This window comes from Vidua chalybeata, chromosome 12, assembly GCF_026979565.1.
Source record: "Vidua chalybeata isolate OUT-0048 chromosome 12, bVidCha1 merged haplotype, whole genome shotgun sequence".
NCBI classification, from domain to species: Eukaryota; Metazoa; Chordata; class Aves; order Passeriformes; family Viduidae; genus Vidua; species Vidua chalybeata.
Genome location: NC_071541.1, coordinates 14307208 through 14330775, shown reverse-complemented (window position 1 = coordinate 14330775; position 23568 = coordinate 14307208). Strand labels below are relative to the sequence as shown.

General features: G+C 41.9%; 1 protein-coding gene and 1 long non-coding RNA gene across 3 annotated transcripts in view; one reads left to right on the top strand and one right to left on the bottom strand.

Annotated features, from left to right (window-relative positions):
* USP4 (ubiquitin specific peptidase 4) overlaps window positions 1–23172 on the top strand; it is a 33601-nt gene extending 10429 nt beyond the window's left edge. The window contains exons 7-22 of one of the 2 annotated variants that reach the window (XM_053953564.1): window positions 2624–2767; window positions 3403–3520; window positions 4691–4864; window positions 5478–5636; window positions 6446–6670; window positions 8197–8280; window positions 8642–8736; window positions 17589–17780; window positions 18322–18410; window positions 19310–19525; window positions 19624–19694; window positions 20047–20162; window positions 20646–20795; window positions 21460–21563; window positions 22623–22711; window positions 22833–23172. In XM_053953564.1, coding sequence (XP_053809539.1) covers window positions 2624–2767; window positions 3403–3520; window positions 4691–4864; window positions 5478–5636; window positions 6446–6670; window positions 8197–8280; window positions 8642–8736; window positions 17589–17780; window positions 18322–18410; window positions 19310–19525; window positions 19624–19694; window positions 20047–20162; window positions 20646–20795; window positions 21460–21563; window positions 22623–22711; window positions 22833–22934 — 2128 coding nt within the window. In that variant the 3' untranslated portion in view covers window positions 22935–23172. The remainder of the gene's footprint in view (window positions 1–2623; window positions 2768–3402; window positions 3521–4690; window positions 4865–5477; window positions 5637–6445; window positions 6671–8196; window positions 8281–8641; window positions 8737–17588; window positions 17781–18321; window positions 18411–19309; window positions 19526–19623; window positions 19695–20046; window positions 20163–20645; window positions 20796–21459; window positions 21564–22622; window positions 22712–22832) is intronic. The other variant, XM_053953565.1, reaches the window with a different exon arrangement.
* LOC128794016 (uncharacterized) lies at window positions 8137–9665 on the bottom strand. The gene is made up of 2 exons (XR_008432965.1): window positions 9367–9665; window positions 8137–8269 (listed from the first exon to the last, which is right to left on the bottom strand). It is a non-coding gene; the product is annotated as an uncharacterized LOC128794016 (long non-coding RNA).
* Window positions 23173–23568: the final 396 nt, after the last annotated feature.

Sequence of the window (23568 nt, the reverse complement as noted above, 5' to 3'; positions counted from 1 at the left end):
GCTGTGAAGGTGGCCTCAGCTGAATTGAAACACTTTTTCTATCTGTGCCTTTCAACCAGATGAAAGTATTTTACAATATTTTTTCAAGTTGTTTAATTTATGAGTATTTTTTTTACTTAACAACCATTGGACTCAGAGTGATTTGATTTTATCCTCTTTGTCCTGTAAGTCTCCAGATTTCTCCTCACTTGCATTTTGTATTGGTTTTTGACAGTTTTTGTAGCAAGACAGAACAGCTGTCTTATCTGCAGATGGGGACAATGTGCTTCAGTGTTGTGAAGATGAAGTTGTGTTTCAGTGGTAACCCACTGAGTAGGCCAGAACATTTTGGAAGGTTCAAAGTCACAAATTTCAAAGATGAAATAACTTTGTTCTCTTCCTTCAGAGCAAGGTCTCGGGACCTCCATTTCTGAGGGAGCAGAAGTCACATACTGTGAGAGAGATGGCAATAGAGGGGGCACATGCCTTTGACCAGTCAAAGTCTGCATGTTCCACAGAAACCTTTCTCTTTGTGGCACTGGGGATAAATATTTGGCATCCAGGTCTTCTATTGTCACTGTGTGCAAATGAGGCAGTCCTGAGAGCCTGCAGTACTGTGGGATCATTAACAATGGCTTTCCAGGCTTAAAATGGGAAGCTTTCAGAGAAAAATGTTTTTCTTAGCTGCTCTCTGTGTCTGCCCTTCACCTGGAATCAATGGCTGCCTTTGTGAGCATCTTGTGAAATGAGAAGCAGCTCTCCTTAGGAAATCCTTTCTTCAGTAGTTACACATAGATGAGTAATTTTTAAAATGTAAGAATATGTAGAATTCTTTATCTTCCCAAATATATTTGGTTTCTGTTCTTTTAATCTCACATGGAAAGCTTTTAACCTCTCTTGTTGCTTTGCTACTTACATGAACCTTCTCAACTTTCTAGCTGGAACTTGCTCAAGATCCTGGATGACTTTGTGGGTAGACTTTTCCCCACTCTGTGACTTGTGTCTTACCTTTGCTTTCTGATCTGGTTTTTATCTTCGTTTGTAATTCTTAGCTTTTTTTTTGTTGGTGTAGGATGCTGTTGAAGTACTTGGAACTCTTTAGTTGCCATGTGACTCTTGATGAAACACTGTCTCTATGCTTCTGTTGGAAACCTTGAAATCCCTTAGGAGGTTGTCCTCATTTTCCTTTTTCACCAGTAGATTTTCTTCATACGATTTTCTGAGTTTCTCTGTTCTCTCTCTAGGAGATCAAATGTGTGAAGGAGAGGTGCTTAGTTCTCAAGTCTAGCATTTTCTAGATTGCTTCCCTTTGCTTCTAGATAATTCACTGCTTCAGACTTTTAAAATGTGTTCTTAATGGATTTACATGCTGTTGTTACCTAAATAGTTTTATTCTTGACCCTTGAAACCCACACATATGAGCATGAGTCTGATAATTGTTGTATAGTCTAGACCTTTTGCTTTCCCAATGATATTACTTTGGTGTTCAGGTAATCATGAAGTTCTACCCCCAGCATGTAACAACAGAATGTTGTGTATTGTCCCAGAAATGGTTCTCTCAGTTATTCTGGTAGATCTCATTCTTTCTAGGGTACTTTCCTGTATTTTTTTTGTTGTTGTTGTGCTGGCTGGTGAAGTCTTTTGGCGTGCTTCAGGCTTTGCCTGTGTTTGGGGTTTTCCAATTTCATCTGGAAACTCCTCCTGTAACTTGTTTACTTCTGTATTTATTTTACTGGCATTATATTTCCAAACTGTTGAAGCTGTCCAGCTGTTCTGCCTTGTCATGGCCTTCATTGGCTTGTTCATTGTTGTATAGTTTTTTCCCCACAGAGGTTTTCCAGAACATTTTTTTAGTACCATCTGAACTATGAATATGCATTTTTAGTTTGTATCATTTGAAAACAAGGGCCACAATAGCAAAGAATAAATGGACAAGATGAAGCTTGAGAGCCCTATCCTCTGCTGGCTCTCTGCTCTGTTTTGGGGCTAGTAGCCACTGTTGTGTGGCTCTTGGTGTCCCGCACCTTTTTACTTTTGTTTTTTTGTGTTTATTTGGGCAGAGATGGAGAGATTAGACCAAATCCCAGTCAACTCTTACTATAGAGAAATTAATTAGTGTCAAAATTAGTACTGTCTTGTGGCTTTGCCTTTTTTTAATGAAACTGTCTATGACACGACACTGTTAAATTTTAGTGCCTTGTTGATTATCTTCTTCCTGATTAATGTTGTGTTTGAATAGATGGTCTGAGTTTCAGGTAGGGAAGGACTGGCCTGGTCACTTTTTAATGCAGGTAGAGTGTTCTGTGGTCTTAAGATTTGGGGGGGTTTTGCTTGCTTATTTCAAGGTGGTTTGCTCATAAAATTAAAGCTTGCTTCCCTCTCACTCACACTGAATTGCTACTTATTTCTGTCTGGGACCCAGATTTACCTTTAAGCAATAATTTTTGCTTCTACTTCTGGTACTTTTTTCCTGATGTTTCTGTTCCAGACAATTGTTTGGAAACGTGATCAAACAGATTAAAGCAGTAAATTTTGTGTGGGGTAATTAACTGTAGCTCAGCAAGTCCTTGGAGTTTTGTGGGAGGTGGGGCTGGGGATGAAAAAAGTAGTAGCACTGTTTCTGCTTCTTTTTCCTTTCTCCCAGATCAAGCACTGCAACTAGCAGAAACTTTACTACCTCTTCAAAATCATCAGCAAGTTCTTATTCCTCAGTGTCTGCCACTTCTGTCATTACTAACGGTGATAGCAGTAACTCCTATGGACTGAACAGCTCCCACCTGGGCAGGGGGTAAGAGCAGGAATGTTCTTTTTGTTTTGTCACCTTCATGTGAGTGATCCCATGCATCCTTGTCTGTATAGAAAAGGAGTGTGATGGTGCCCTAGAGGAGTTCTACTACTCTTGTGTACCTGTTTATCAAACTTTGCTTTTTGAAACCACTGCCTTCTGCTGTTCCTTGCTCACTTGCAAAAGTAGTGCATGTTCCAGAGCTTACTAACTGCCAGAGCACTGCCTGTTTTTTGAGGTGACTCAGAGCATGAGGGAAGGGATTATATTCTTTTGTCTATCTGCCATTGTGGTAGAAGCCTTTCCAGCTACAGATCATAATTCTCTTATTATTTCTCAAAGTGTATTATATACTCTTGCTGCATTAGGATAGGGGGCCGTTTGCTTACAGACAGAGGAAATGAAGGTGTTATGAGCCATAAATAAATAATAGACTTCATAAGGATTAATGTTTCCAAAGTTAGCATGTACATTTCACGTTCCTGGTATTCCGCGTTAGCCCCTATGAAGCAGGAGAAACAGGTAGCTTGGTTAAAAAATTTCAGTAAACAGTTTTCTGACTTGTATTTGATGTGACTTTTAAGTATTGAGACTCAGCAAACTCATTGGGGAGTTCACTGTATTGTCTTTTTTTGCAGAGGTTCTGGGTTTGTCTGTAACTCTTACAACTGCAGGGACAGTGCTTCCCTCTCTCAACCTGGACTCTGTGGACTCAGTAACCTTGGAAACACCTGCTTCATGAATTCTGCATTACAGGTAAGAATTAGAAAGAGCCCTGATTAGAATTAAATAAAAGATCAGTCTCATAAATATTATGGATTAAAATCTGTGGGGAAAAAAAAAAAGAATATTTAATGTGATTCCATGGGGAGACTACACCTCAAAAATAAGCAGACCAAAAAATCATATTCAGTTTGGCTTGTGTTTAGTTCATTAGTACTGTAAAACATATTACAGTATTAGGGACTGAATCTGAAATCCATGGCATTTGAAATGGCATGGGGAAGTTGTACTGAACAGGTGCCTGACTGTAACATAAGGTCCCAGTGCTGTGCCCTGCCAAAAAAGGGCTGATGTGGAGGATGTTCTGACTTGTGTGGGCTGCACAAGTGACATGAGCAGTTCTGCATGCAGTTCTGGGCCTGTGTTAAAGATTCTTGAAAAATTAAGAGCATGAAAAGCCACAGGAAGGTTTCAGGTTCATTGTGCAAGGTGTTAAGGTTGAAACAGTGATGCAAAGCTAATAATTGTTTCTTTAATTTTGAATTTAATTTCTTAGGATTATTTTGTTCATTTTAAAGAATGCAAAAACTTGCTGGGGTACTTTTTTGCTAAGAAGTTCAAACAAAATACAAGACAAATTGTATGAACTTTGATTTAAGGAATGGGCAAACTTCTAGTGTGGTACCAGTGCTGTGAAATTACGTCAGTCACTTTGGTGATGGTTTTGAAATCTGGAACAGGTCTTAAAATAACTAATGCATTATGCACATGGTATTCAGGACACCACAATAAACTTGGGCTGCCCTGCTTTCTGTTCAGCATGACTTTATTTTCAGTTGTGTCATGGTAACCTTAAGCCACTGTTTTCTTGAACTTAGCTAAGAGACAACTTGAAATTTTTTTATTACTCAAGTAACTTAAATCAAATACATTTCAATCTTAGTTTATCATGCAAAAGAGTCATGTTAAGGACCAATTACTTTCTTTGTTGTATTTGCCATTATGCTTTAATTTTCTAGATATCAGTCTTTCAAATGCAGATTTCTGCCTTGATTTTTTCTTTGTTTTACTAAAGAAGCTCTCGAGTCTCACCAGTTTTGTTAACTTGGTGCATGTTCTGATGTGAAAGTTAGTTTTGTTGTTTCATTGTCATACAAATCTATTGTCCTGTGCAGTAAATTAATTTTCTTAACACTTTCTCAGTGCCTGAGCAATACTCCTCCTCTGACTGACTACTTCCTGGAAGATAAATATGAAGCTGAAATAAATCAGAACAACCCACTGGGGATGAGGGGAGAAATTGCAGAAGCCTATGCAGATCTCATTAAACAGATGTGGTCTGGGAGACAGTCTCATGTGGCCCCACGTATGTTTAAAGTAAGTGTGTCATGTTCCTGTAGCACGGCTCTGGGACAGAAGAAACAGTGAAAGCTAATGTGCCTGCCACATATTTTGATGTTATGAAGGCAGTAAGGACAGAATTGCTCCAGTGTTTCATTGTTTGTAAATGCTTTTTGGGGTACAGGGAGGAACTTCCCAGTGAGCAGTGTCCTTCCTCAGAGTTTGCTACTGCTCTTTAATGTTACTTGGTAAATGACCTCCCAGCCTGAGGGCTGTTTACAGATGAATCAGAATGGTCTTTGCTGCAATACTAGGCAAGATCATATGAATTGCCAGCTGTGAACTTTGGTCAGTGAGAAAAGGTGTGTAAGTTACAAATTTAAACATTTAAATCATAAAATGAAGATCAAAACGCGTCCCCTTGTTTATAAATTTGTTTATTGGTGTAATGTTCTTATTGCTTCAGTGTGAGGAGCTGCTTTCTGCTGAAATGCTGAAAGTAGCTGGGGAGATTGTTCTGGCACCTTTCCCTGCATTAGCATCCAGTTCACCGTGGCCTACTGCCAGGAGAAGGTAGCAGCGAGCTGACGTGTGCCGAAGCCACAGCCTGAGTGTTTTGTATCCCCTCACTCTTGCCTTTGTGTTTCAGACACAGGTTGGGCGATTTGCTCCTCAGTTCTCAGGATACCAGCAGCAGGATTCCCAGGAGCTCTTGGCTTTCCTACTAGATGGCTTGCATGAGGATTTGAACAGAGTGAAGAAGAAGCCCTACTTGGAGCTGAAGGATGCCAATGGCAGACCTGATTCGGTACAGTGTCCTTTACTTAAGGATAGGGCAGGTGGTACTTCCCAGAGCATTTGGTTGGATTCTGGGACACTTCCTGGCCTTCCTGCTCACAGGCCACACAAACATCCTTCCTGCAGAGCAGTGTCCCTGGCACAGGACAACTCTGCCTAAATAGAGAAAAGTAATTATCTTACGAGGCTTACCTGATAGAGGCTCAATAAATTTCTTGTTTTCAGTTTTCTTCCTAAGACTAAAAGTCTCATGCTAAGAGCAGCCTCTGATTGCCTTGAATAGACAAATGCCAGATGCCTTCGGTAAGGAGTTTCTAAGTTGTTTTGAGAAGGTCTTCAGGGGAATTGTAATTTGTCTCCTTTTAGACTGTCTTTGTGAAACATGGCCATCATTTTCCAGGACAAAAAAGCCTCTGCTTTTTTCTTGAAAGCTGTAACTGCAGTTGCCTTTCCAAAGCAACAGGCAGCACTCCATTCCTTCTGGAGAGTGGAGGATACCTGGTTGTCTTGAAGAACAGCATGTGACCCTATCACTGTCCCTTCAGCTCCATTCATGCTTCTAGCATTGTGTGCACCAAAGAACACCTGATCAAACTCACTAAAACAGATTAAATTTGACTTGATGCTAGGCCTTAATTTCACTGAGAATAAATACCAGTGTGTTGTGCTGGACATACACATACTGGTGGTGCCCCTTCCCTATGAAATGGACCTATCAGTATCAATTTTCCAAGTTTTCTTTGGTCCTGGTGCTCAACCCACTGTAGAAATCTTTGCAAAAAATAACTTCTAATATGTTTTTTAAAATTGTTTTTATAGGAGGTGGCAAAAGAGGCATGGGAGAATCATAGGCTGAGGAATGATTCCATCATTGTGGATATTTTTCATGGTCTTTTCAAATCTACCCTTGTTTGTCCCAAATGCTCTAAAGTTTCTGTGACCTTTGATCCCTTCTGTTACTTAACTCTCCCACTGCCCTTGAGGAGGGATCGTCACATGGAAGTTACCCTGGTATATGCAGACCCACAGCACAGACCTGTCCAGGTGAGGCATGTTGAAGACACAAATTTCTTTTAAGTCATATGAGTTCTATTAGATTTTAAAATTGAGACTCTTAAAGTAATCTAAAGGTAATTGATGTCCACCTTTGAGTGAGGTAGTATGGGTTTTGTGATGAGAAATCTGGGATGTGAAATCAAGTGACTTCATAAAATTTTGGCTCATGAAACTAAGGTCATGGTCAGCTGGAAGTGGCTTTCTGTGTTGAAATGAGCTGTGTGATGTGCTGCTCCCTGAAAGCAGCAATGTGCTTGCAACATGTAAAGATGTCATTTATATTGTGCCCTGGGATGCACAGCCTGTCAAAGGAGGGGACTGTCCTCTGGTCTGCACTGGGGCAGCCTCACCTCAAAAGCTGGGGGCAGTTTAGGTCATCACAATACAAAAAAGACATAAATCGTTAGAGACTGTCCAAAGAGAGCCATGAGGATGGGGAAGGGTCTGGAGGGGAAGCCTTATGATATCACTGGGTTTGTTCAGCTTGGGAAGAGGAGACTGAGGGGAGAAACCTTGTGGTCTTCAGCATCCTCACAAAGGAAAGTGAAAAGGCAGGTTCCTTGTTCACTTTTGAGACCAGTGACAGGACCTAAGGGAAGGGCCTGAGTCAGGGGAGGTTTAGGTTGGATATCAGGAAAAGGTTTTTCACCCAGAGGGTGGTTGAGCACTGGAACACACTCCCCAGGGGAGTGGTCACAGTACCAAGCCTCTCAATGTTCAAGGAAAGTTTGGACAATGCTCTCAGGCACATGGTGGGATTGTTGGGGTGTCCTGTGCAGGGCCAGGAGTTGGGCTTTGATGATCCTTGTGGGTCCCTTCCAACTCAGCATATTCTATGGTTCTGTGATTGTAAATGGGGTTAGGCCTCTGAATTTCAAACAGAATTGAAAAATAACTCCTCTTGGGGAAAAAAAAAAAAAAACACAAACAAAAAAAACCAACGACATGTTTGCTTTTTCAGCCTCCTCAGTAGACTTGTTTTAAATTTTCCCCCACTTTATTTTCAAATGGATACACACATCCCTAAAGTAGCCTTGTGCTTGACACATGTCACATAAGCGCAAGCTGGGGCACCCAAGGAGAATGACTGGATGTCCTGATGCAGTTTTGGAGGAACTGATTGGCAGTATTTCCATGTCTGTCAAGATTTTTGCCTTGATCTTTAGCCAGTGAAGAGAATGGCTCTAAGATGTTTTTTATCACAGAAAAAACAGCAATTTTATGTTCTAAGCAAGCTGCTGTGTCTGGTGATGGTTTTTTCCTGGGTTTTACTACTGCTGAGCCTGATCACAGCAGAAGGCTGTTCACAGCTTTCATTCCCTCCAAATCCCTGCTTTGTAAGGTAAAGCTGAGATCCAGAAGACCTTCAAGTGTGCAGTTATGACCTTAAGTTCAGCAGAACTCCTGTAAATTAAAGATTTAAGAGTTTTAAGACTTTATTTCCATTTTCTTACTCTCTGCCTTATATGGTTTTATTTTGCCTGGTGTAAGTATAACGTTATCTTTGTTTCTAGTACCGGGTTGTGGTGCCAGTGATGGGGGCCATCTCGGATCTGTGTGAATCACTTTCCAAACTCTCTGGTGTTCCTGCAGAAAATGTAAGGATAAATGCAGACAGTAATTTTGATAAATGTTTGTTCTTCTTGAAGCATTTTGGTGGCCTAGCTTTTATATGGGTGATAAGCTGAACTTAATGGGCTAGTGACAAAACTGTAATAAGTTAAAATGCTGTTCTTTGCTTGTAAGATTAAAAAGATGCATGAAAGAGTCTGTATTTATTCTGATAGTTCCATTGCAGTAGAGAGGTTTAAGATAAGGGACAGAAAACGAAAGTACAGCTGATGTTGACAATTGCGATAGAGAATTGGAATAAACTGTTGCTTGAATTTAAAGGTAATTTGCCTAAATTTATGTAAGCTTTTACTATAATCACTTTGCAAATCTCACTTGCTGTCCTAGATGGTGGTGACAGACGTGTATAATCACAGATTCCACAAAATCTTCCAAATGGATGAAAGTTTAAATCATATCATGCCAAAAGACGACATCTTTGTGTGAGTAGCTGGGGAAAATGCCACGTGTGAAGAATAGTGCCAAATATTTGCTTTGGTTTCAGGTTCTAAAACCCGATTCCTGTCCCCTACAAAACCTAAGCCTTCTTGTAGACCTTTTGCATGACTCAGCAGTAATGCAGCACTGCTCCTACTAGCAGGTCAACATATGCAGTGTTCAGCTGGTATTCTTCTAACACAGGAGAACATGGCCCTTGGGTGATCATGAACTTTTAGTATGGTCTGTGTTACGCAGTTTAGAACTTCCTACAAGCCTCTTTAGGACTGGCTCTTTACATCTGGATTACGGTTTCCTACAAGCCTCTTTACATCTGGATTACGGTTTTGCTCTTACTGACATTTTTAGTTTTGCTCAAGCTTGTTGTCCTTATGTTTTCCAAATCAGCCAAAAGCTTTGCACTGTTACTAGCATAGTACAAAGTCAAAGGTGTTGTATTCTGCCTTGCCAAAATCCATCATAGTTGTTAGAGTACCATGACTGGGGGTTTTTATAGACTCCTGACTGGTGCTTTACACTCTTTGTATCTAAACTGTTGTTGTGACGGCAAAGCTGAGGGTTTCGTCTTGCTTGATGTTCTACATGTGTGTGGTGGGTAAGATATTTCCAGTCACCTCTGAAATCTGGTGAGGAGAGCAAAAGTTGTGTTCCTCTATTGCAGCTGAAATGTGCAAGAATGTTGCTGCCATGAAATTGTTGGGTCTGTGTGGAGACCTGACATCCTCTGGTGCTGTGTGAATCTTTCATGGGGTGCAATGCTGTGACATACTGATGCTCTTTTGTGATGCTGTCAGTTGTGACCTTATTGCTGAGATGTCATGAAGGAGTTTGTAAAAATTGTCTTCAATTGTGTGACCAGTTGGGATCTCTGGGAAGAACGTTTGGCTTCTGTGAAATCTGTTTGTAGAGTGTTTGTAAGTCTGTCTGTCTCTACAGCAAGTAAAATATTTTAAAAACAAGAAGCATGGTATTACAGTGGTAATTGCAAGAAAACCCTGCTTTCATACAGGCATAACATGTTGTAAATCCCTCCACAGAAAACAGCTATGTCTGAATCAGGTCTGCTTTGGGGCGTAGGGCAAGCATTGGCTGAACTGCAGCTCCAAGTGTATTTTCCTTTGCAATTGCAACTTCCTTTTATGTGCAGGGTAACTGTAAATGAGGTGCTGCTGTGAGTCACAGTGAGTGAACTGACCTGGGTTAAAAATAGCCTTCTAAGGAAGAGGAGAGGTAGCAGGAGGAAGTTTTGCAAATCCTGTTTTTCCATGTACACCCTCCAAGATCTTTTCAGCAATGAGGGGCAAGAGCAAGAACCCAGGCACTAGGGCAAGAATTAGGAAAAAGCTGTTCATAGGAAGTCCTTTTAATGGGTAATGTTGCCAGGAAAAAGATATCTAAAGTCATATTCTAATTACAGCTAAAAACTAGCATTCTTTTATTGAAAGGAAGTCTTGTCTCAAAAAAAAAAACAGGAGAGAAATACTTGTTCATAAAGAGGAAAGTTTTTTAAAGGCAAATGCATATTTACTTCTAGTGTGGACAATCTCCCTGCCTTGTCTGGTTATAAAAAGTCTGCTGTTAGATGTTCTAAGATCATTCAATAAATGGTTAGAGTAGTGTGAAGGTTCTTGAATTCCACTTTGTTTCCATCTATTATTTTTCTGTCCTGCCAGCTTCAAAACCGGTTTTCCATTAGGGAATGTATTTTTAGTTATGGATGTACCTCTCTACCTTCTGCTTCTTCTAGAAAGGATGGTTTTACAGTTAAAGAGGAGCTTGTCAAGCGCTGCTCAAGCTGTTGTTTCTGCCAGACGTTATGGGCAATGACTTGGCAGATCAGGTTTCTGCCCTCCTGCAGGTGCTGTGTAATGTGTGGCTGGGAATGTGGTATGTGGTGGTCGTTTGTTCAGACTGCTGCTGCCAATAACTTCAGGAGTTTCTGATATCTCAGCAACTTAACTTCTTAGATGACAGGCAAATATCTTACTGTTTATTAAAAAGAGGAATAAAAATACTTTAAAACAATAGGTCTTTCAAAACTTTCCACCTTTAAAGAAGAAGCCTGTTTCCACTTGAAATGTTAAGAAACCTTTTATTTCCCCAAAGTCAATGTAGAATAATTTCTCAGTAAAAAGCATTTTTTTCTTCTTAAATTAAGGCAAATTCTTTAGAGGAGTGACAGGAAAAGACTTGCTGCTTATGACTTAGAGGATGCTCTGTATGCCTGCATATTCCATGAAATGTTCAGCTTGGAAAAGGTGCTCCTGTACTGGTGATGGAGCTGTGGGGTGTATAACTGGTTACACAGAGTGATGCAGCTCTCTCCTGTTCCTGAAAGAAAACTGTCATTGTATCACTTAATGAAGGGGAACAAATGCCTTTTATTAGAAAGTACAGCAGTGTAGGGTTTTACAGTCAGTGTTTCCAACCAAAATTCACAATTGAAATAAATAATCTAAAAAAAGATTCAACGAACCATGCTAACTCATCAAACATTTGTTTGCACTACATTTATACTGGATATTACCGCAAAAGAAACTCTTAAGAACACTTTCTAGAGTTTTGGGCTCAAAAGTTAGCAGTTGATTTTGAAGAAAGGAAGAATCCTTCTGGAAGCTGCTTGCCTACCATGTTTTAAAAGCTTGAATTTTTCCTAAGATTTGTTTGAATCACTTAATGGCCTTGTGTGGTAAGACTAAAACATACCAGCTTCGAGTCTAGGAAGATAGAAGTTACAGAACAGATGGGGTTTTTAATAGCATTACATATTTATAAATCAAATAGGGAAGCTGCATCATTTCAGGGTGTTGGGCTCAGTGCAGTAAAGCCAAGTGAGAGCTATGTCAGCTATCAGGTGTGAAAAACAAATTGGAAAGGGATTATCTGGTAGTCCTGGCACCTTTTGCAGGATATGTTCTTAGGTACTAAACGTCAATGTAGATGTGCATCAAGTTGACATATAATGCAACCTGGGGTATAACAGAGTACCATAAATTAATTTTTTTTATTCTAGTAAAACATGTTTTCTAGAATCAAAGTATCTCTTGTGTTTAAATGATACTCAGTTCATGATACTTGCTGTCTCATGTGCTTGAACTCTTTCCTAATTAATGTTTTATTGATCCTGTCCCTTTTATATACTCATCATGTGCTCTTATTTCCCAGTAATGTCCAGTAGCAAGATTTCCCTGTAGGAAAACTGTAATGTGTATATCTCGCTCCTTGTTTTAAGTAATTACAGTTAGATGCTAAGTTTCTTTCACTGGTTAGAAAACAAAGGGGAAAAACTATGCAAAACAGAGTTAAATCAGTACAGCATATTTAGAAACAGATATTTCTCATGCATATTTCCCCAAAACTTGTGTGCATTTCCCAAACATACATTTTGAAATTACAGATGGCTCAGTGGGTCCTATTGATTTTTGAGGTCTTTTTCTGAAGGATTTTGTTGCCCAGTCTTTGAGTTGAGGTAGGCTCACAGGCCTTTTCTTCTTGTCTTCCTAATTCCTTCCTGTGATTCCTTCCACACTGAGTGAATTCTGAGAGAAGTTGTGATAAACTGGAGACTGCACCCTTCTGTTTAAATAATTCTTTTAAAGGTGTAACAGTTTCCTCACCTGAAAAGCAGCAGAAGCAAACCAAGGTTGTTTTAGTAATCATCTGTGGTTATTTGCTGGACTCTGAGAAACCAAAAAATGAGTGGGTCATGATAGGGCAGTACAAAGCCCCAGGGCTCTGAGTTCATGAGCAGCTGCCATCCAGTTGTTCCTGTGTTCCTTACTCTCGTTGTCCCCCTCTAAACACGACCTTGCTCAAATCTCCCACCTGTGATCACCTTTTTGTCTGTCCTGTAACAGAAATCGGTTGTTTCAGTGGTTCTGAAGCTGTAGGATCTGCTTGTAACTTAAACTGGCAATTCTTGCCTTCTGTACATTTCTTAGCATTTTATTCAGTTGTTTCAGGATTGAGAAATTTAACTATGAATGTCAGTCTCTTAGAGTGTTTCTGCAGGTTTGCTTTGCTGAGAGCAGTAGCCAGTGACAACAATACCCCTGTGGTTTGCCAGACTTCTGATCTTACTGTATTGTACACTGGCCAGCTGGCAACACACAACTCAAAATTCAAAAACTCCGAACACTGCAGGAGATCTGTGCTTTACCAGGGCTGTGACTGAAAAAAATTGAAGTCAGTACTTTTGTACTGGTGTCTTGCTTTTGACACCAATATCTGTTGAGTCTCAGCTTTTGATTTGGGCCTCTGTTGGTTTGTTACTGAGCAGATCATGGATTTCCCTGAAATGCTTGGGTTGGAAATGTCAGTGAGCAGGAACTCTCATGACACATTGCAGCAGGAATAGAGCAGCTGGAATGGGTCTTGGCTTTTCTGAGCATTTGCTTAACAGGATATGGTCTGCAGACATAGATATTGTAGTCCAGACTGTGCTGTTGGTGAAATTTGGGAAATGTGGGAAATGTATGTGGGATGTACAGAATATTGAGCTGCTGCCTTTTACAGGTTATTTTAGTGGTGGGAAAAAAGACTCTGAGTTTTTTTCTGGTTGTCACCCTAGGGTTATGAGAGAAGACTCATTCAGTTTTTGCAGGGCATCTTGGACATCTTGAGATGTGTATTGTGAATTTTAATGTGTCTCTAAAGTGGTGGGAATACTGAATCTGGGGGAGTGAGGAAGGGGGCAAGAATTGAACTCCATTTGGAACTTAAGCTGAATGGATTGCAATATGGAAAATGAAGATGTGCCCTGGGTGTATAAGATACGTGTTTCCTCTGAGCTGCTCAGTTTCTGGTTCATCAGTTCTTCTGGTTTATTTTCTTAACCTGTTGAGCGCTCTGCTAGTAAAACCTCAAAAAGAAGAAATGCAAATACCACTGGGCTTCTTGATATTTAGGTGACTTTAAGTAACTTTGAAATGTATGCCAAGATGAACCTGGCACCTTTTACACAAGAGGACAAAACTGTACATTTTCTTCTTCACTGAAAGGGAAGGAGAATTTGGAAATTCTCCAAGCCTGTTCTTTCACAAGGCTTTGCACTCATCTCATTCTCATCTTGACAGGTTTGGAACTGTCAGGTAGTCCTGGAGCAAGTTGTGTTAATATTTATTGGAGAAGAGCTGAGATGCAGAAGTGGAGAGGGTTGAAACAAGATCACTGATACAACGTGCAGGGGCAGTGCAGCCAGAGAATGGTGGGAGTATATCCCACTTCTCACAGTTGGAAATGGTTCTCTCCAAGCATGTTGTTCTGTGGAAGGACAGGGAGGTCTGTGGCAAATGATCAGAAATCTCTCTTGTAAAGGTGGTCTGCAAATCAATTTGATGACAGTAGTTCAGTGTTTGTGTTGAATGCTCTCATTGCCCAGGCTAAGCAGAGCACAGCATTCAGCACACAACCCAAACACTTGCTGTTTCTTTTCCTCAGGTCCTGGGAAGCCCAGCCCCACTAGGACCTCCGGCTCCCGCTCCATTGCAACCCCACACATGCACCCTGCTGGTGATGTCCCATCACCAGGGATCCTGCTGGAGCTTGGAGCCGGCCTACAAGGGCTCAGGTAAGTACCACATAAAAATAACTCCACAGCCCATTTCAAGGGCACTGCTCTTAGTGTTTCTTCTTAGTTCTTAGGAACTAAGAAGAAAAATGTTCTGGTGGATAAACTAGATACCCCTGTTCTCTTAGCCTGGCTAATGGGGCATATTACATAACGTGTATTATTTATGTGGATAAAAGTTTCACAAATTGATTTGCAGGTCACCTTTAACCTATAAAAGTGTGCATATTTGAATAGGATCTATTCATTTTGCCATACATGCCATGTTTTCTGCCTTCTCTTACAACATGCTGTGTATTACATTTAGATAAGTTCACGGTCTTGAACAAACATCACTGATGGCAGAGATGTCAGGTTTTTTAGTGTGACGGAGGCTACAGCAATTATTGAACTGAGTGAGTGAGGTCAGCAGACCAGCAGGGCCAGTAGTTATATACAAAACATTCGAGATGTGTGGGATCTTGTAGCAGACTGATCTGTGAAGTTTGATCACGCTTACTAAAATTGGGGTTTTCTTGTTTCAAATGAGGGTTTGCGTCCTTTCCAAAATGAACTTGTATTTATTTAAGCCTTGTATAAACCTCCTGTGTGAATTCCTCGTCATTTTTAATCTTGTTCCTCTGCGAGACTGGCAAAATCCTTTGGCCAGTTTCTATGGGGCAAACTGTCCATTGTCTTAAGGAAATTGCATTTTCAGTCTCTGATCTCTTAGTTTACTTGTTTGCGTGTGTTCTGGTATTATGAAAGAAAGTAAACAGATTAGGAGTATCTCCACTTCCTAGAAGAGATCAGAATATGTGCAGCAGTTTCTCCCAGTTTTTTTCCAATCCTGTGTTTATTCTTACTATCTACTTTTGACCCTGTTGTGGCTTCTCAGCAGCATCTCTGGGTTGTTGTGCAGTAGTAACCCCCTTCAGGCAGATCTGTTTGGCAGCTTCTGCAAAGCATTTCTTCCTGCCCTTCTCTGTTCTCTTTCAAAATAGACTTCTTGGTTGTTGCTGTAGATTGACTTGTGGTCCACATAGTGTTTTGCAGCTGGAGTTAATACCATAGATCTCAGCACCTGTGAGGGAATGTTTCAGTAACATACAACCTGTATATTAGCCTGGTGTTTAGCTCAGAGTATTTTTTGCTTTCAGTGTCCTTTCCTGTAGCTCTGGTCCTTCACAGCTTTCCGTTCTTCTGTGCACTTGCTTACCTTCATTGTGCAATGGAACAGAAGTTACCTCATTGCTTTCTGAATTGAAACCACAGACCTGAACCTCCATAATTCTGATAAAGACTAGTCAATTCCTACCCTATTGCTTAGCAGTTTTCAGGCACTTCTGAGTGCCTGAAACTTCATGAGTTGTCATGAATTATAAAGGCAATTAGCCAGTATTTAGCAGTGTGGTAGCAGCTTAACTAATGTTTCTGACTTCTAAAACCATGCTGTGTCATCTGGAGTAGCATCACCTTCATGTTCTATTATTTCAATTAGGTTGTAACAGAATTACGGGGTTTTGTCCAGCAATTCCCAGTATCAGCTCTACAGCCTGTTACACTGTACATAAAGTACTTTGGTTTTGGTTCTTTTTTCAAGGGATAGCTGTTGCTCAGGAGATTATAACAATGACAGATCTTGATTCTGATACGTCCACTTTTAATACTAGTATATAAAAGGTGTTCTGAGGTGGAGTGGGTAGAGGGACACTTGAGTGATCACATCTGTTGTGTTTTGGTGAGAAGTGTGTGAGATGCTCTCTGCAGAGTGTTATGGGGTGCTGCATGCTGGCTGTTTGTGATGGATGGCCCCTACCTGTGGGAATAGTCTTTTATTTCTGTCCCATCTGTTCCTTCTCATGGGCAGGACTTCATTCAGGTGCATGAGGGTGGAGTGTAAATGGGGCTTTGTTAATTGCTGCTTGCAGAGCAGTGTAGGTGGTGTGAGAGGAATCACAGGAGTGTCATGCACTGAGCTGTGTTACAGGAGTCCAGGCTAAGGGTCTCATAGGACCTGGTGTTAATCAGCTTATATTCTGGGACTGAGTATGGCCTTTTGTGGTTTAAACAGTACTAAGTGAAATAATTTGCCTTTAAATGGTGCTGTTTCTCAGGAAACTTTAGGAGGTGTGCACTGTATGCAGTGCTGGTGTCCAGCTGAATAGCACTGACAGCCTAGAAAACCTCAACAGCTGCTGGCATTGGACTCTTACCTGGCTCTGAGCTCTTGTGTTCTTGTTGGGCTGGGACTCCCTGGCAGGATGTTTTCTTTCATGCACTCTACTGAACTCAGTCCAAGTCCCAGGCTAGGATCCTTTTTTGTTGTAAGTAGGATGAAGCAGAATTACAGCTCAGAAATTTGTTCTCCTCCCTCCTCTGAACACAGGAATAAAAAATGTTTCTCAGTTCGTGAGAGAAGGGAAGTGGCTTGTCTAATGGAAGAGAATTATTAGGAGTTTGAGGCATTCAGATATGTGACTGTGGTCTAGGTCATTATGTGTAGTGACATCTTTTCATGAAATCTTGCTTTCTCTTTCAGTTTTCAGATAAATCTGGGACAGGTGACTCACTAAATTAAAGAGCAGTCTGACTTGGCATTGTGAAAATGAATCTTCTGTCATGAATAGGCCTGAAGCAAACAGTGTGATAGTGTTGGACCACGTGGTTATTTTTGCCTCTCCTCTGACAGCTGCAAATACCTCATTTGCTGCTTCACCCAGGGCACAAACTGCGTCACAGTCTCCTCACTGTTCTCCCAGGCTGTTTGTTGTCTTCCAGAATTTTTCTTGTTTGTTTACTGTCCTTGGATTTTTGTGTGAAGCAGATGTTTCCAGACTCTTGGTTTTATGAAACATTAGCTGCTCAGTGATGTGAGCTCAGGCCATAAAACTGATTGAGAGACTGGGAGAATGCAAGACCCAAGGTATTAAGAAGATTTCTTTCTCCAGTGGGAACAAACACTGTCAGAGGAATTTCAAAGTACATTTAGTATTTTTCACTGGTTGAAGCACGGTGGAGTTGTCGGGGTAGTGTCTTGGGAGGTGATTGGTAATAGGGGTTTGAATTAGGACTAAAGACAGAGGGAAGGTGGCAGCTGAGTCATTTGCAGGTGTGTGTCCTGTGCTACTGTGAGCCATGGGGTTTGTTCAGGAAACTGCTCTGTAGCAGAGGACAGCACAGCCCTCTTGTACTGTTGGAGAGACTTGAACTGAGTTCTTACTGGTCCTACTTGCTGTGCTTCTTGGCAGTGGAAATAACCCATGGAAATACCTATGTTTCAAACAGGTATGAAGTTTGCAAGCCAAGTGAGGATGGCTCAGAGTATGTTACTCTCTCCATTTACTTTCGAGAAAAGACAATGAGGCAATCCAGCAATACTTCAGGGACTGTGCTCTTTGGGCAACCACTGTTAATATGTGTGCCCAAACACAAGCTCACTGTGGATCACCTGTACAGTGTGGTTTTGGAACAGATCAGGTAAGTCATGGCTGTACCTTTGAATCCTATGCCAAGCTCTAGAGGTCGCTTATTCAATTGCACTGTAATAGGATTACTGAATCCTTGTTAACAGGGAGAATTTTTCTTGATTTGTGTGGGATGTATAAACCAGGATTTGCATTGCATTAGTGTCTTGAGGCCCCAGGGACATTTCAAGGTCCTGTTTTTCTGGGCTTTGCAACAGATACTGCTGGCTCAGCCTTGCAAAAGGAGTCAGGAGCACAATTGAGGGCATGTTTTCAGGGCTCACAGATGGGGCCACCATAACTTACTTTTGCCTTTTCAGTATACAGCCAGTGAAACATGGAACAAGCAGTCAGAGCAAAGATTTAGGGAATTGTTGTTTGACTCATTCTGAGGGCTCTTGGTGCTGTCATGTAAATGTAAATGGTGCTGTACAGGTTGGGTTCTGGTTTGCTGGAGGGAATTGGGCAGCAAGAGCTGATGACAGAGGGGTGTGCTGCTGTTCTGGTGCACAGCTACAGTATGGTTGTGTAAGAAATGTATCCCTTCTCTTCAGCCGCTGTGTGAAACTCCCTCTGGCAGAAGAATACTCCCCACCCTGCCCAGACAGAGGAACCTGCAATGGCTCCAATGGTGTGGTTGAAGGTAAAGTCCTTTTAAAATCTGCTGGAAGCTTTTCAGCACTTTAGCTTTCTAACAGCATTTGGTTTGTGCTGTATGTATTTGGCTTAAGCTCTAGCAGGTTGTTTCTCCACCATGATTAAACCACACTGTTGTGCTGGACATCTGCTTGGTACAGGGAGAATGATCTTGTAGACCATTTCCTTCCTAGGGAGATCTGATGTGCAGCAGCTGGAGAACAAGGTGGATATGCATTCATCCTGACCAGTGTTAGGGAAGTTTTTGCTTAATTGAGGTGTCCAGGTTGCCTCCCTCCAGAGGCAACCCTTCCTGACATGCCCTTTGGTGATGAAAACTGGTCTGTTAGGTCACAAAGATTGTGGAGAAATTTGTCTGTTGGAGGACATAGAATCAACAGTCTCATTCCTAGGCCACAGGGTCTCTAGGAATCTTTTAATGCTGATGGCACATGAGTGTTTTCCCTTCCCTGTTTGAAATGATTCACTAGTGTAGCCCTGAGGGTAACAGCTGCAATGAGTTAAATGGGGAAAAGACCTGTCCATTTTCCCCAAAGAATGGAAATAACTTTCCTAGTGACTTACATATTCCTTTCGGTGAAGACTCCCAGCTGCAACCTTGCTGATTCTCTCTTGGGGATGCTTCTTAGGGTGTGCTGTCAGAAGGAGTCATTGTTACCCTGCAAACTGAGCACTCTCCTAAACTGGCATCTGCTAAAGGATAAAATACAGCTTCAGATGGAGTGGTTAGCAGGTAGAGGTTTCTTTTTCTGTGTGCCTTTTCATTGCTTCCCACATAACTGGTGTGTGTTGTACAAACTGATGCAAACAGCTGTCCATGGGAGGTGTCAGGCTAAACTTCCATTGAAGCCCTGTACATTGTCCTTGTTTGGAATTTTTTTCCAGGTGACATTGAAGAGATGGAGCATCAGGATGGTGGAGAGGAAGGCAAGGAAAAGCTGACAGAAGTTGACCCCTGCCACTCTGAGGGTTGTATGCAAGTGGAGTCAGCAAGGGACCTGCAGCCTTGCAAGAAACAGCATTTCGCTTTTAGCCTTGTGAATTCCTCTGGGACCTCAGAGATAAACTCCATTGTTGAAGGGAAAATCTTAAAACTGAATGGTAATTATTTTCTTACTTTTTTTTTTTTTTTAGGTTTTTTTTTCCTTTCTTCTTTTTACACCTGTGCAATAAATATTTCTCTTTTTTTTTTTTTTTAGCTTTTTCTGCAATTGCTATTGACTGGGATTCTGAGACACGGAGGCTACTTTATGATGAACAGGAGGCACAGGTTGTAGTATGCTCTTTTCATAAGTCATCTGTGTAAATTTGCATGGTATTTAAAAGGTGACAGTAAACAATGTTCTGGTGGGTCATCTTTTTAACAGAATAGACTGTTTTTTTGTAACAGAATAAGACAGTTTTTATTGTCTTGGTGAAAGCTCTAAATCCAAGTTAGGACATATATTTTCTCTTATGGACTATTTAGCATAAGAACGGAGTGGCTGGAAGCTGGAGGTGATTGTCTGGGTGGGGAAGGAGCTGCCGAAATAGGCAGTGTGGGGAAAGTGAGCATGTAATTTCTTGGTGTCAGGGATTACAGAGTACATGGAATTGAATAAATCACCTGTCTCTTCCACTAGGCATTTGAAAAACATGGAAGCATGCTACAGCCACAGAAGAAGAAGGCTGTTGTAGCCCTCAGAGACTGCATAGAGCTCTTCACTACTATGGAAACACTTGGTGAACATGACCCGTGGTAAGAACCTCTGTCTGCCTGCCATATTTACTATAAAATATAACTGCTTGAGTTCACATGATTTTTCATGGGATTCCTATCATTTCCCAGGTCTGTCCTCTTGTCCTCGTGTTTGAGAATTCTGTCAGATCTGTATGAAGTCATTGACTCAATAGGCTGTGGACATGGGCTAATAAAAGTATTTGTTTCCTGCCTATATTTAAGGAAAAAAGTGTCAGTGGGAATGTAGCTTCCAACGACCAGACTATTTTAAAAGTTAATTTTTGTACAATGTGCAGTTAACATACTTGCCATAGGACTGTAAAGTGAAAGCAGGTTGGAGTTTGGAATTCTCTGAGGCAGTGTTTACCTGCATATTCCACAGGCAGTGCACCTTCTGTCAGGCAGGGACTGTGCTTGTGCTAGTGAGGCATCTTTCATGGAAGGCCAGAAGCTTTTCTTTCGATCAGTCGTTAATTTCCTTGCTTGTTATTCCTTCCTTAGGTACTGCCCTAACTGTAAGAAACATCAGCAGGCCACGAAGAAGTTTGACTTGTGGTCTTTGCCCAGGATTTTGGTGGTACATTTAAAACGCTTCTCGTACAACAGATTATGGAGGGATAAACTTGACACGGTTGTGGAATTCCCTATCAGGTAGGATTCCTCCCTCAGGCTAGGAAGAGCTTGAAGAAGTTGCTCAAGAAAGATGTACTTCTGATGTATCCGTTGGGTGGGCTTGTACAGTAAAGGCTGTAACTGGAGCAGGTGTTTTCTGGGTTTGAATGGCTGGACAACAGGCATGAGTTGAGAGGGTTAGTGTTTTTGGGGGGTTGTTTTTATTAATGCTGTTCAGCTTTATACATCTCAATGAGCATTAGTTACTAGTAGGAACTGTTTCTTCTGAAATTCAGTTAAGCCCATGTGATTCAACTAAGAGAACTTCTGTAGCAATTTTAGCAACTTTTTTGGGCAGTGCTGCACTTGCAGTATTGAGTATTGCACAATTACAAGATGAAAGCCTGCCTTGTCCCTCTGCTTCTGCTTGCTAGCATCATGCTGTGGGATGAAGCATATCCCTTACTATTCCTATCTCACTCTTCACGCCTACACAGGGATACTCCAAGCTGTGTTTTATTCAATACCTCCCTCTAAACCTTCTGGCACTGCTTGGTGTGTTTGTCAGGACCTGCCTTGTGTGGGAGGGGTAACAAGTCTTCACACTAACAACACCTGAGCAGCAGAGCAGTGCTGGTGCCATGCTTCAGTTCCTAAAAAGTGATGGTTGCTGGTGTACTGATACTTTTGTGTTTCCGTCCAGGGGTTTGGACATGTCCGAGTTTGTCTGCGACCCAAGGGCAGGCTCATACGTGTATGACCTCATTGCAGTGTCCAATCACTATGGAGCCATGGGAGTGGGCCACTGTGAGTAACTGCTGCTGTGTCCTTGGTGTGCAAGGAAACGTGGGCAGAGGGGATGTGGGAGGGCTCTGCACTGGGACACCTGCAATAGCCCTCACCTAAGGTGTCTGGTCCAAAACTTAACTGTGTTCTGTGTGCAGGCAAGTATTGTATTGGGATCCTGTTAGGATATGGAGGCCAGATAGGTAGCAGCACTTTGGCCTGAGATCTGACTGATGCCTGTGGTACCCTGTTTGGTTGTTGTTAGTTTGTGTGATGGTGTTCCCCAATTTATGAGTGTAATCAAAAGTTTTCAGTGCTGAACCTGAAATTGTGACATTGGCTGACAGTAGAATGTCTCCGCCTTTGCACTGATAAGGACTGACATAGGAAAATATCATTTCATCAGGAGAAAAACTCTCTTATATACAAGTTTGGTACGTGATAAGTCTGTATTTTCTGTCACTAGTTTTGCTGCAGCATAGATGAAAAGTGTCTGTAGGTGAGTTACCTGTATCAGGTGTCCGTGCAGATCCATGCTGTAGGTGACACTTGTAAAACCACCCAGAAGCAATTCACCATGAGAGGATGATGAACTCCTGTAGCTGAAGGGGCACGTGTTCTGAGGTTGGAGATCACAGTCACAGAAGTCTTTGCTGGAAGAGATGTTGAAGGACTTGTAACTTCGTTATTGAGTGACGATTTTTGCAAGAACCAGATCAGATCCATTAGCAGCAGAAAACTTTCTTTCAAGTGAAAATGCAGAGTCTTACACTGTGTGTGTTTGGGAAAGCTCTGATTCAAGGGCAGTGAACAATGCCTACTATTGTTTTTCCCAAAGTTTCTTTTCCCTGTTTCTCAGCTGTCAGGGATAAGCCTGGTGTGTGGAACCTGGTCCTAGACTAGCTGGGCCAGCTGGCATATTGTAGAAGATGTTCGTGTTGATTAACTAGGCTTGGGTCAGGCAATGCCAAAGCTGGCTCCTGGCCTCCCATGCACATGTGGCTGGAGTCCCAGTGTCCCAGGTGTGCATTCCCTGCTGGCCCTCCCCAGCATGCTGAGCTGCATTTCCTCCCCTGACAGACACTGCCTACGCCAAGAACAAGGTGAACAACAAGTGGTACTACTTCGATGACAGCAGTGTCTCAGTGGCTTCAGAAGACCAAATAGTGGTGAGTATTTGGCTTGAGGCTGCTCCAGGTCTGTGCTGAGAGTGTGGTTCCCTGCTTTGGGGGTGATGTTGCAGTCAAGCTGTGTGGATGGTTTCAGATGGGTTTCCTTTCTGTTCGGTAGACAAAAGCTGCCTATGTGCTGTTCTATGAGCGCCGAAACAGCGAGGAACATTCTGCCCCCTCTGCTTCCCAAGAAGAGTGTGATGGCATGGACACCAACTAAGCACCATCTCCAGCACTCAGCCACCATGGTAGTGGTTGCTCTTGTAAAGCAATGCCTGAGGCGCCTGAAAATTTTTCTTCCTTCTGTAGGGGTCAAGCAGAAAATCAAGCACTGAGAGATTCAGTGCTGGGGGTTTCAGAATAGCACTGAAGAGCCAGGAATAGGTGCTGACACTTGGGTATTTAGAGGCCAAAAATAATATATATTGGAGCTTCAATAAAGTTCTTTTTAAAATCTGGCTGAGCTGTGTGGCTAGAAGCAGGGGCTGGGGCTGTGGTTCTTGGGCTGAGGGTTGTAGCTGGAGTTGGGAGAGGCCACAGCTGAGCCTTGAGGGGCCCGTGGAGGAGAATGGCGGGTGCGATTCTGTGAATCGACATTGGGGCTTCCTGCCAGCTCTCTGGTGTTGCTTTTGGGCCCTGCCGTTGTCAGGGAGGCCTCCTGCACCCTTTCTGGAGCTCAGTTTAGATCTTTGTACATCTGGTCTGTTCCAGTCTCTGCCATTGTACCTAGGTCCCTTGGCAAAGCAACAGACGTTTCTCTTGCTTGCATCCTTTCACTGATGCATTTGAGGCTCTCCTGGGCAGTTTTGATTCAGCATTTCTCATGTGAATACTGAATCCAGTGATGCAGGAAT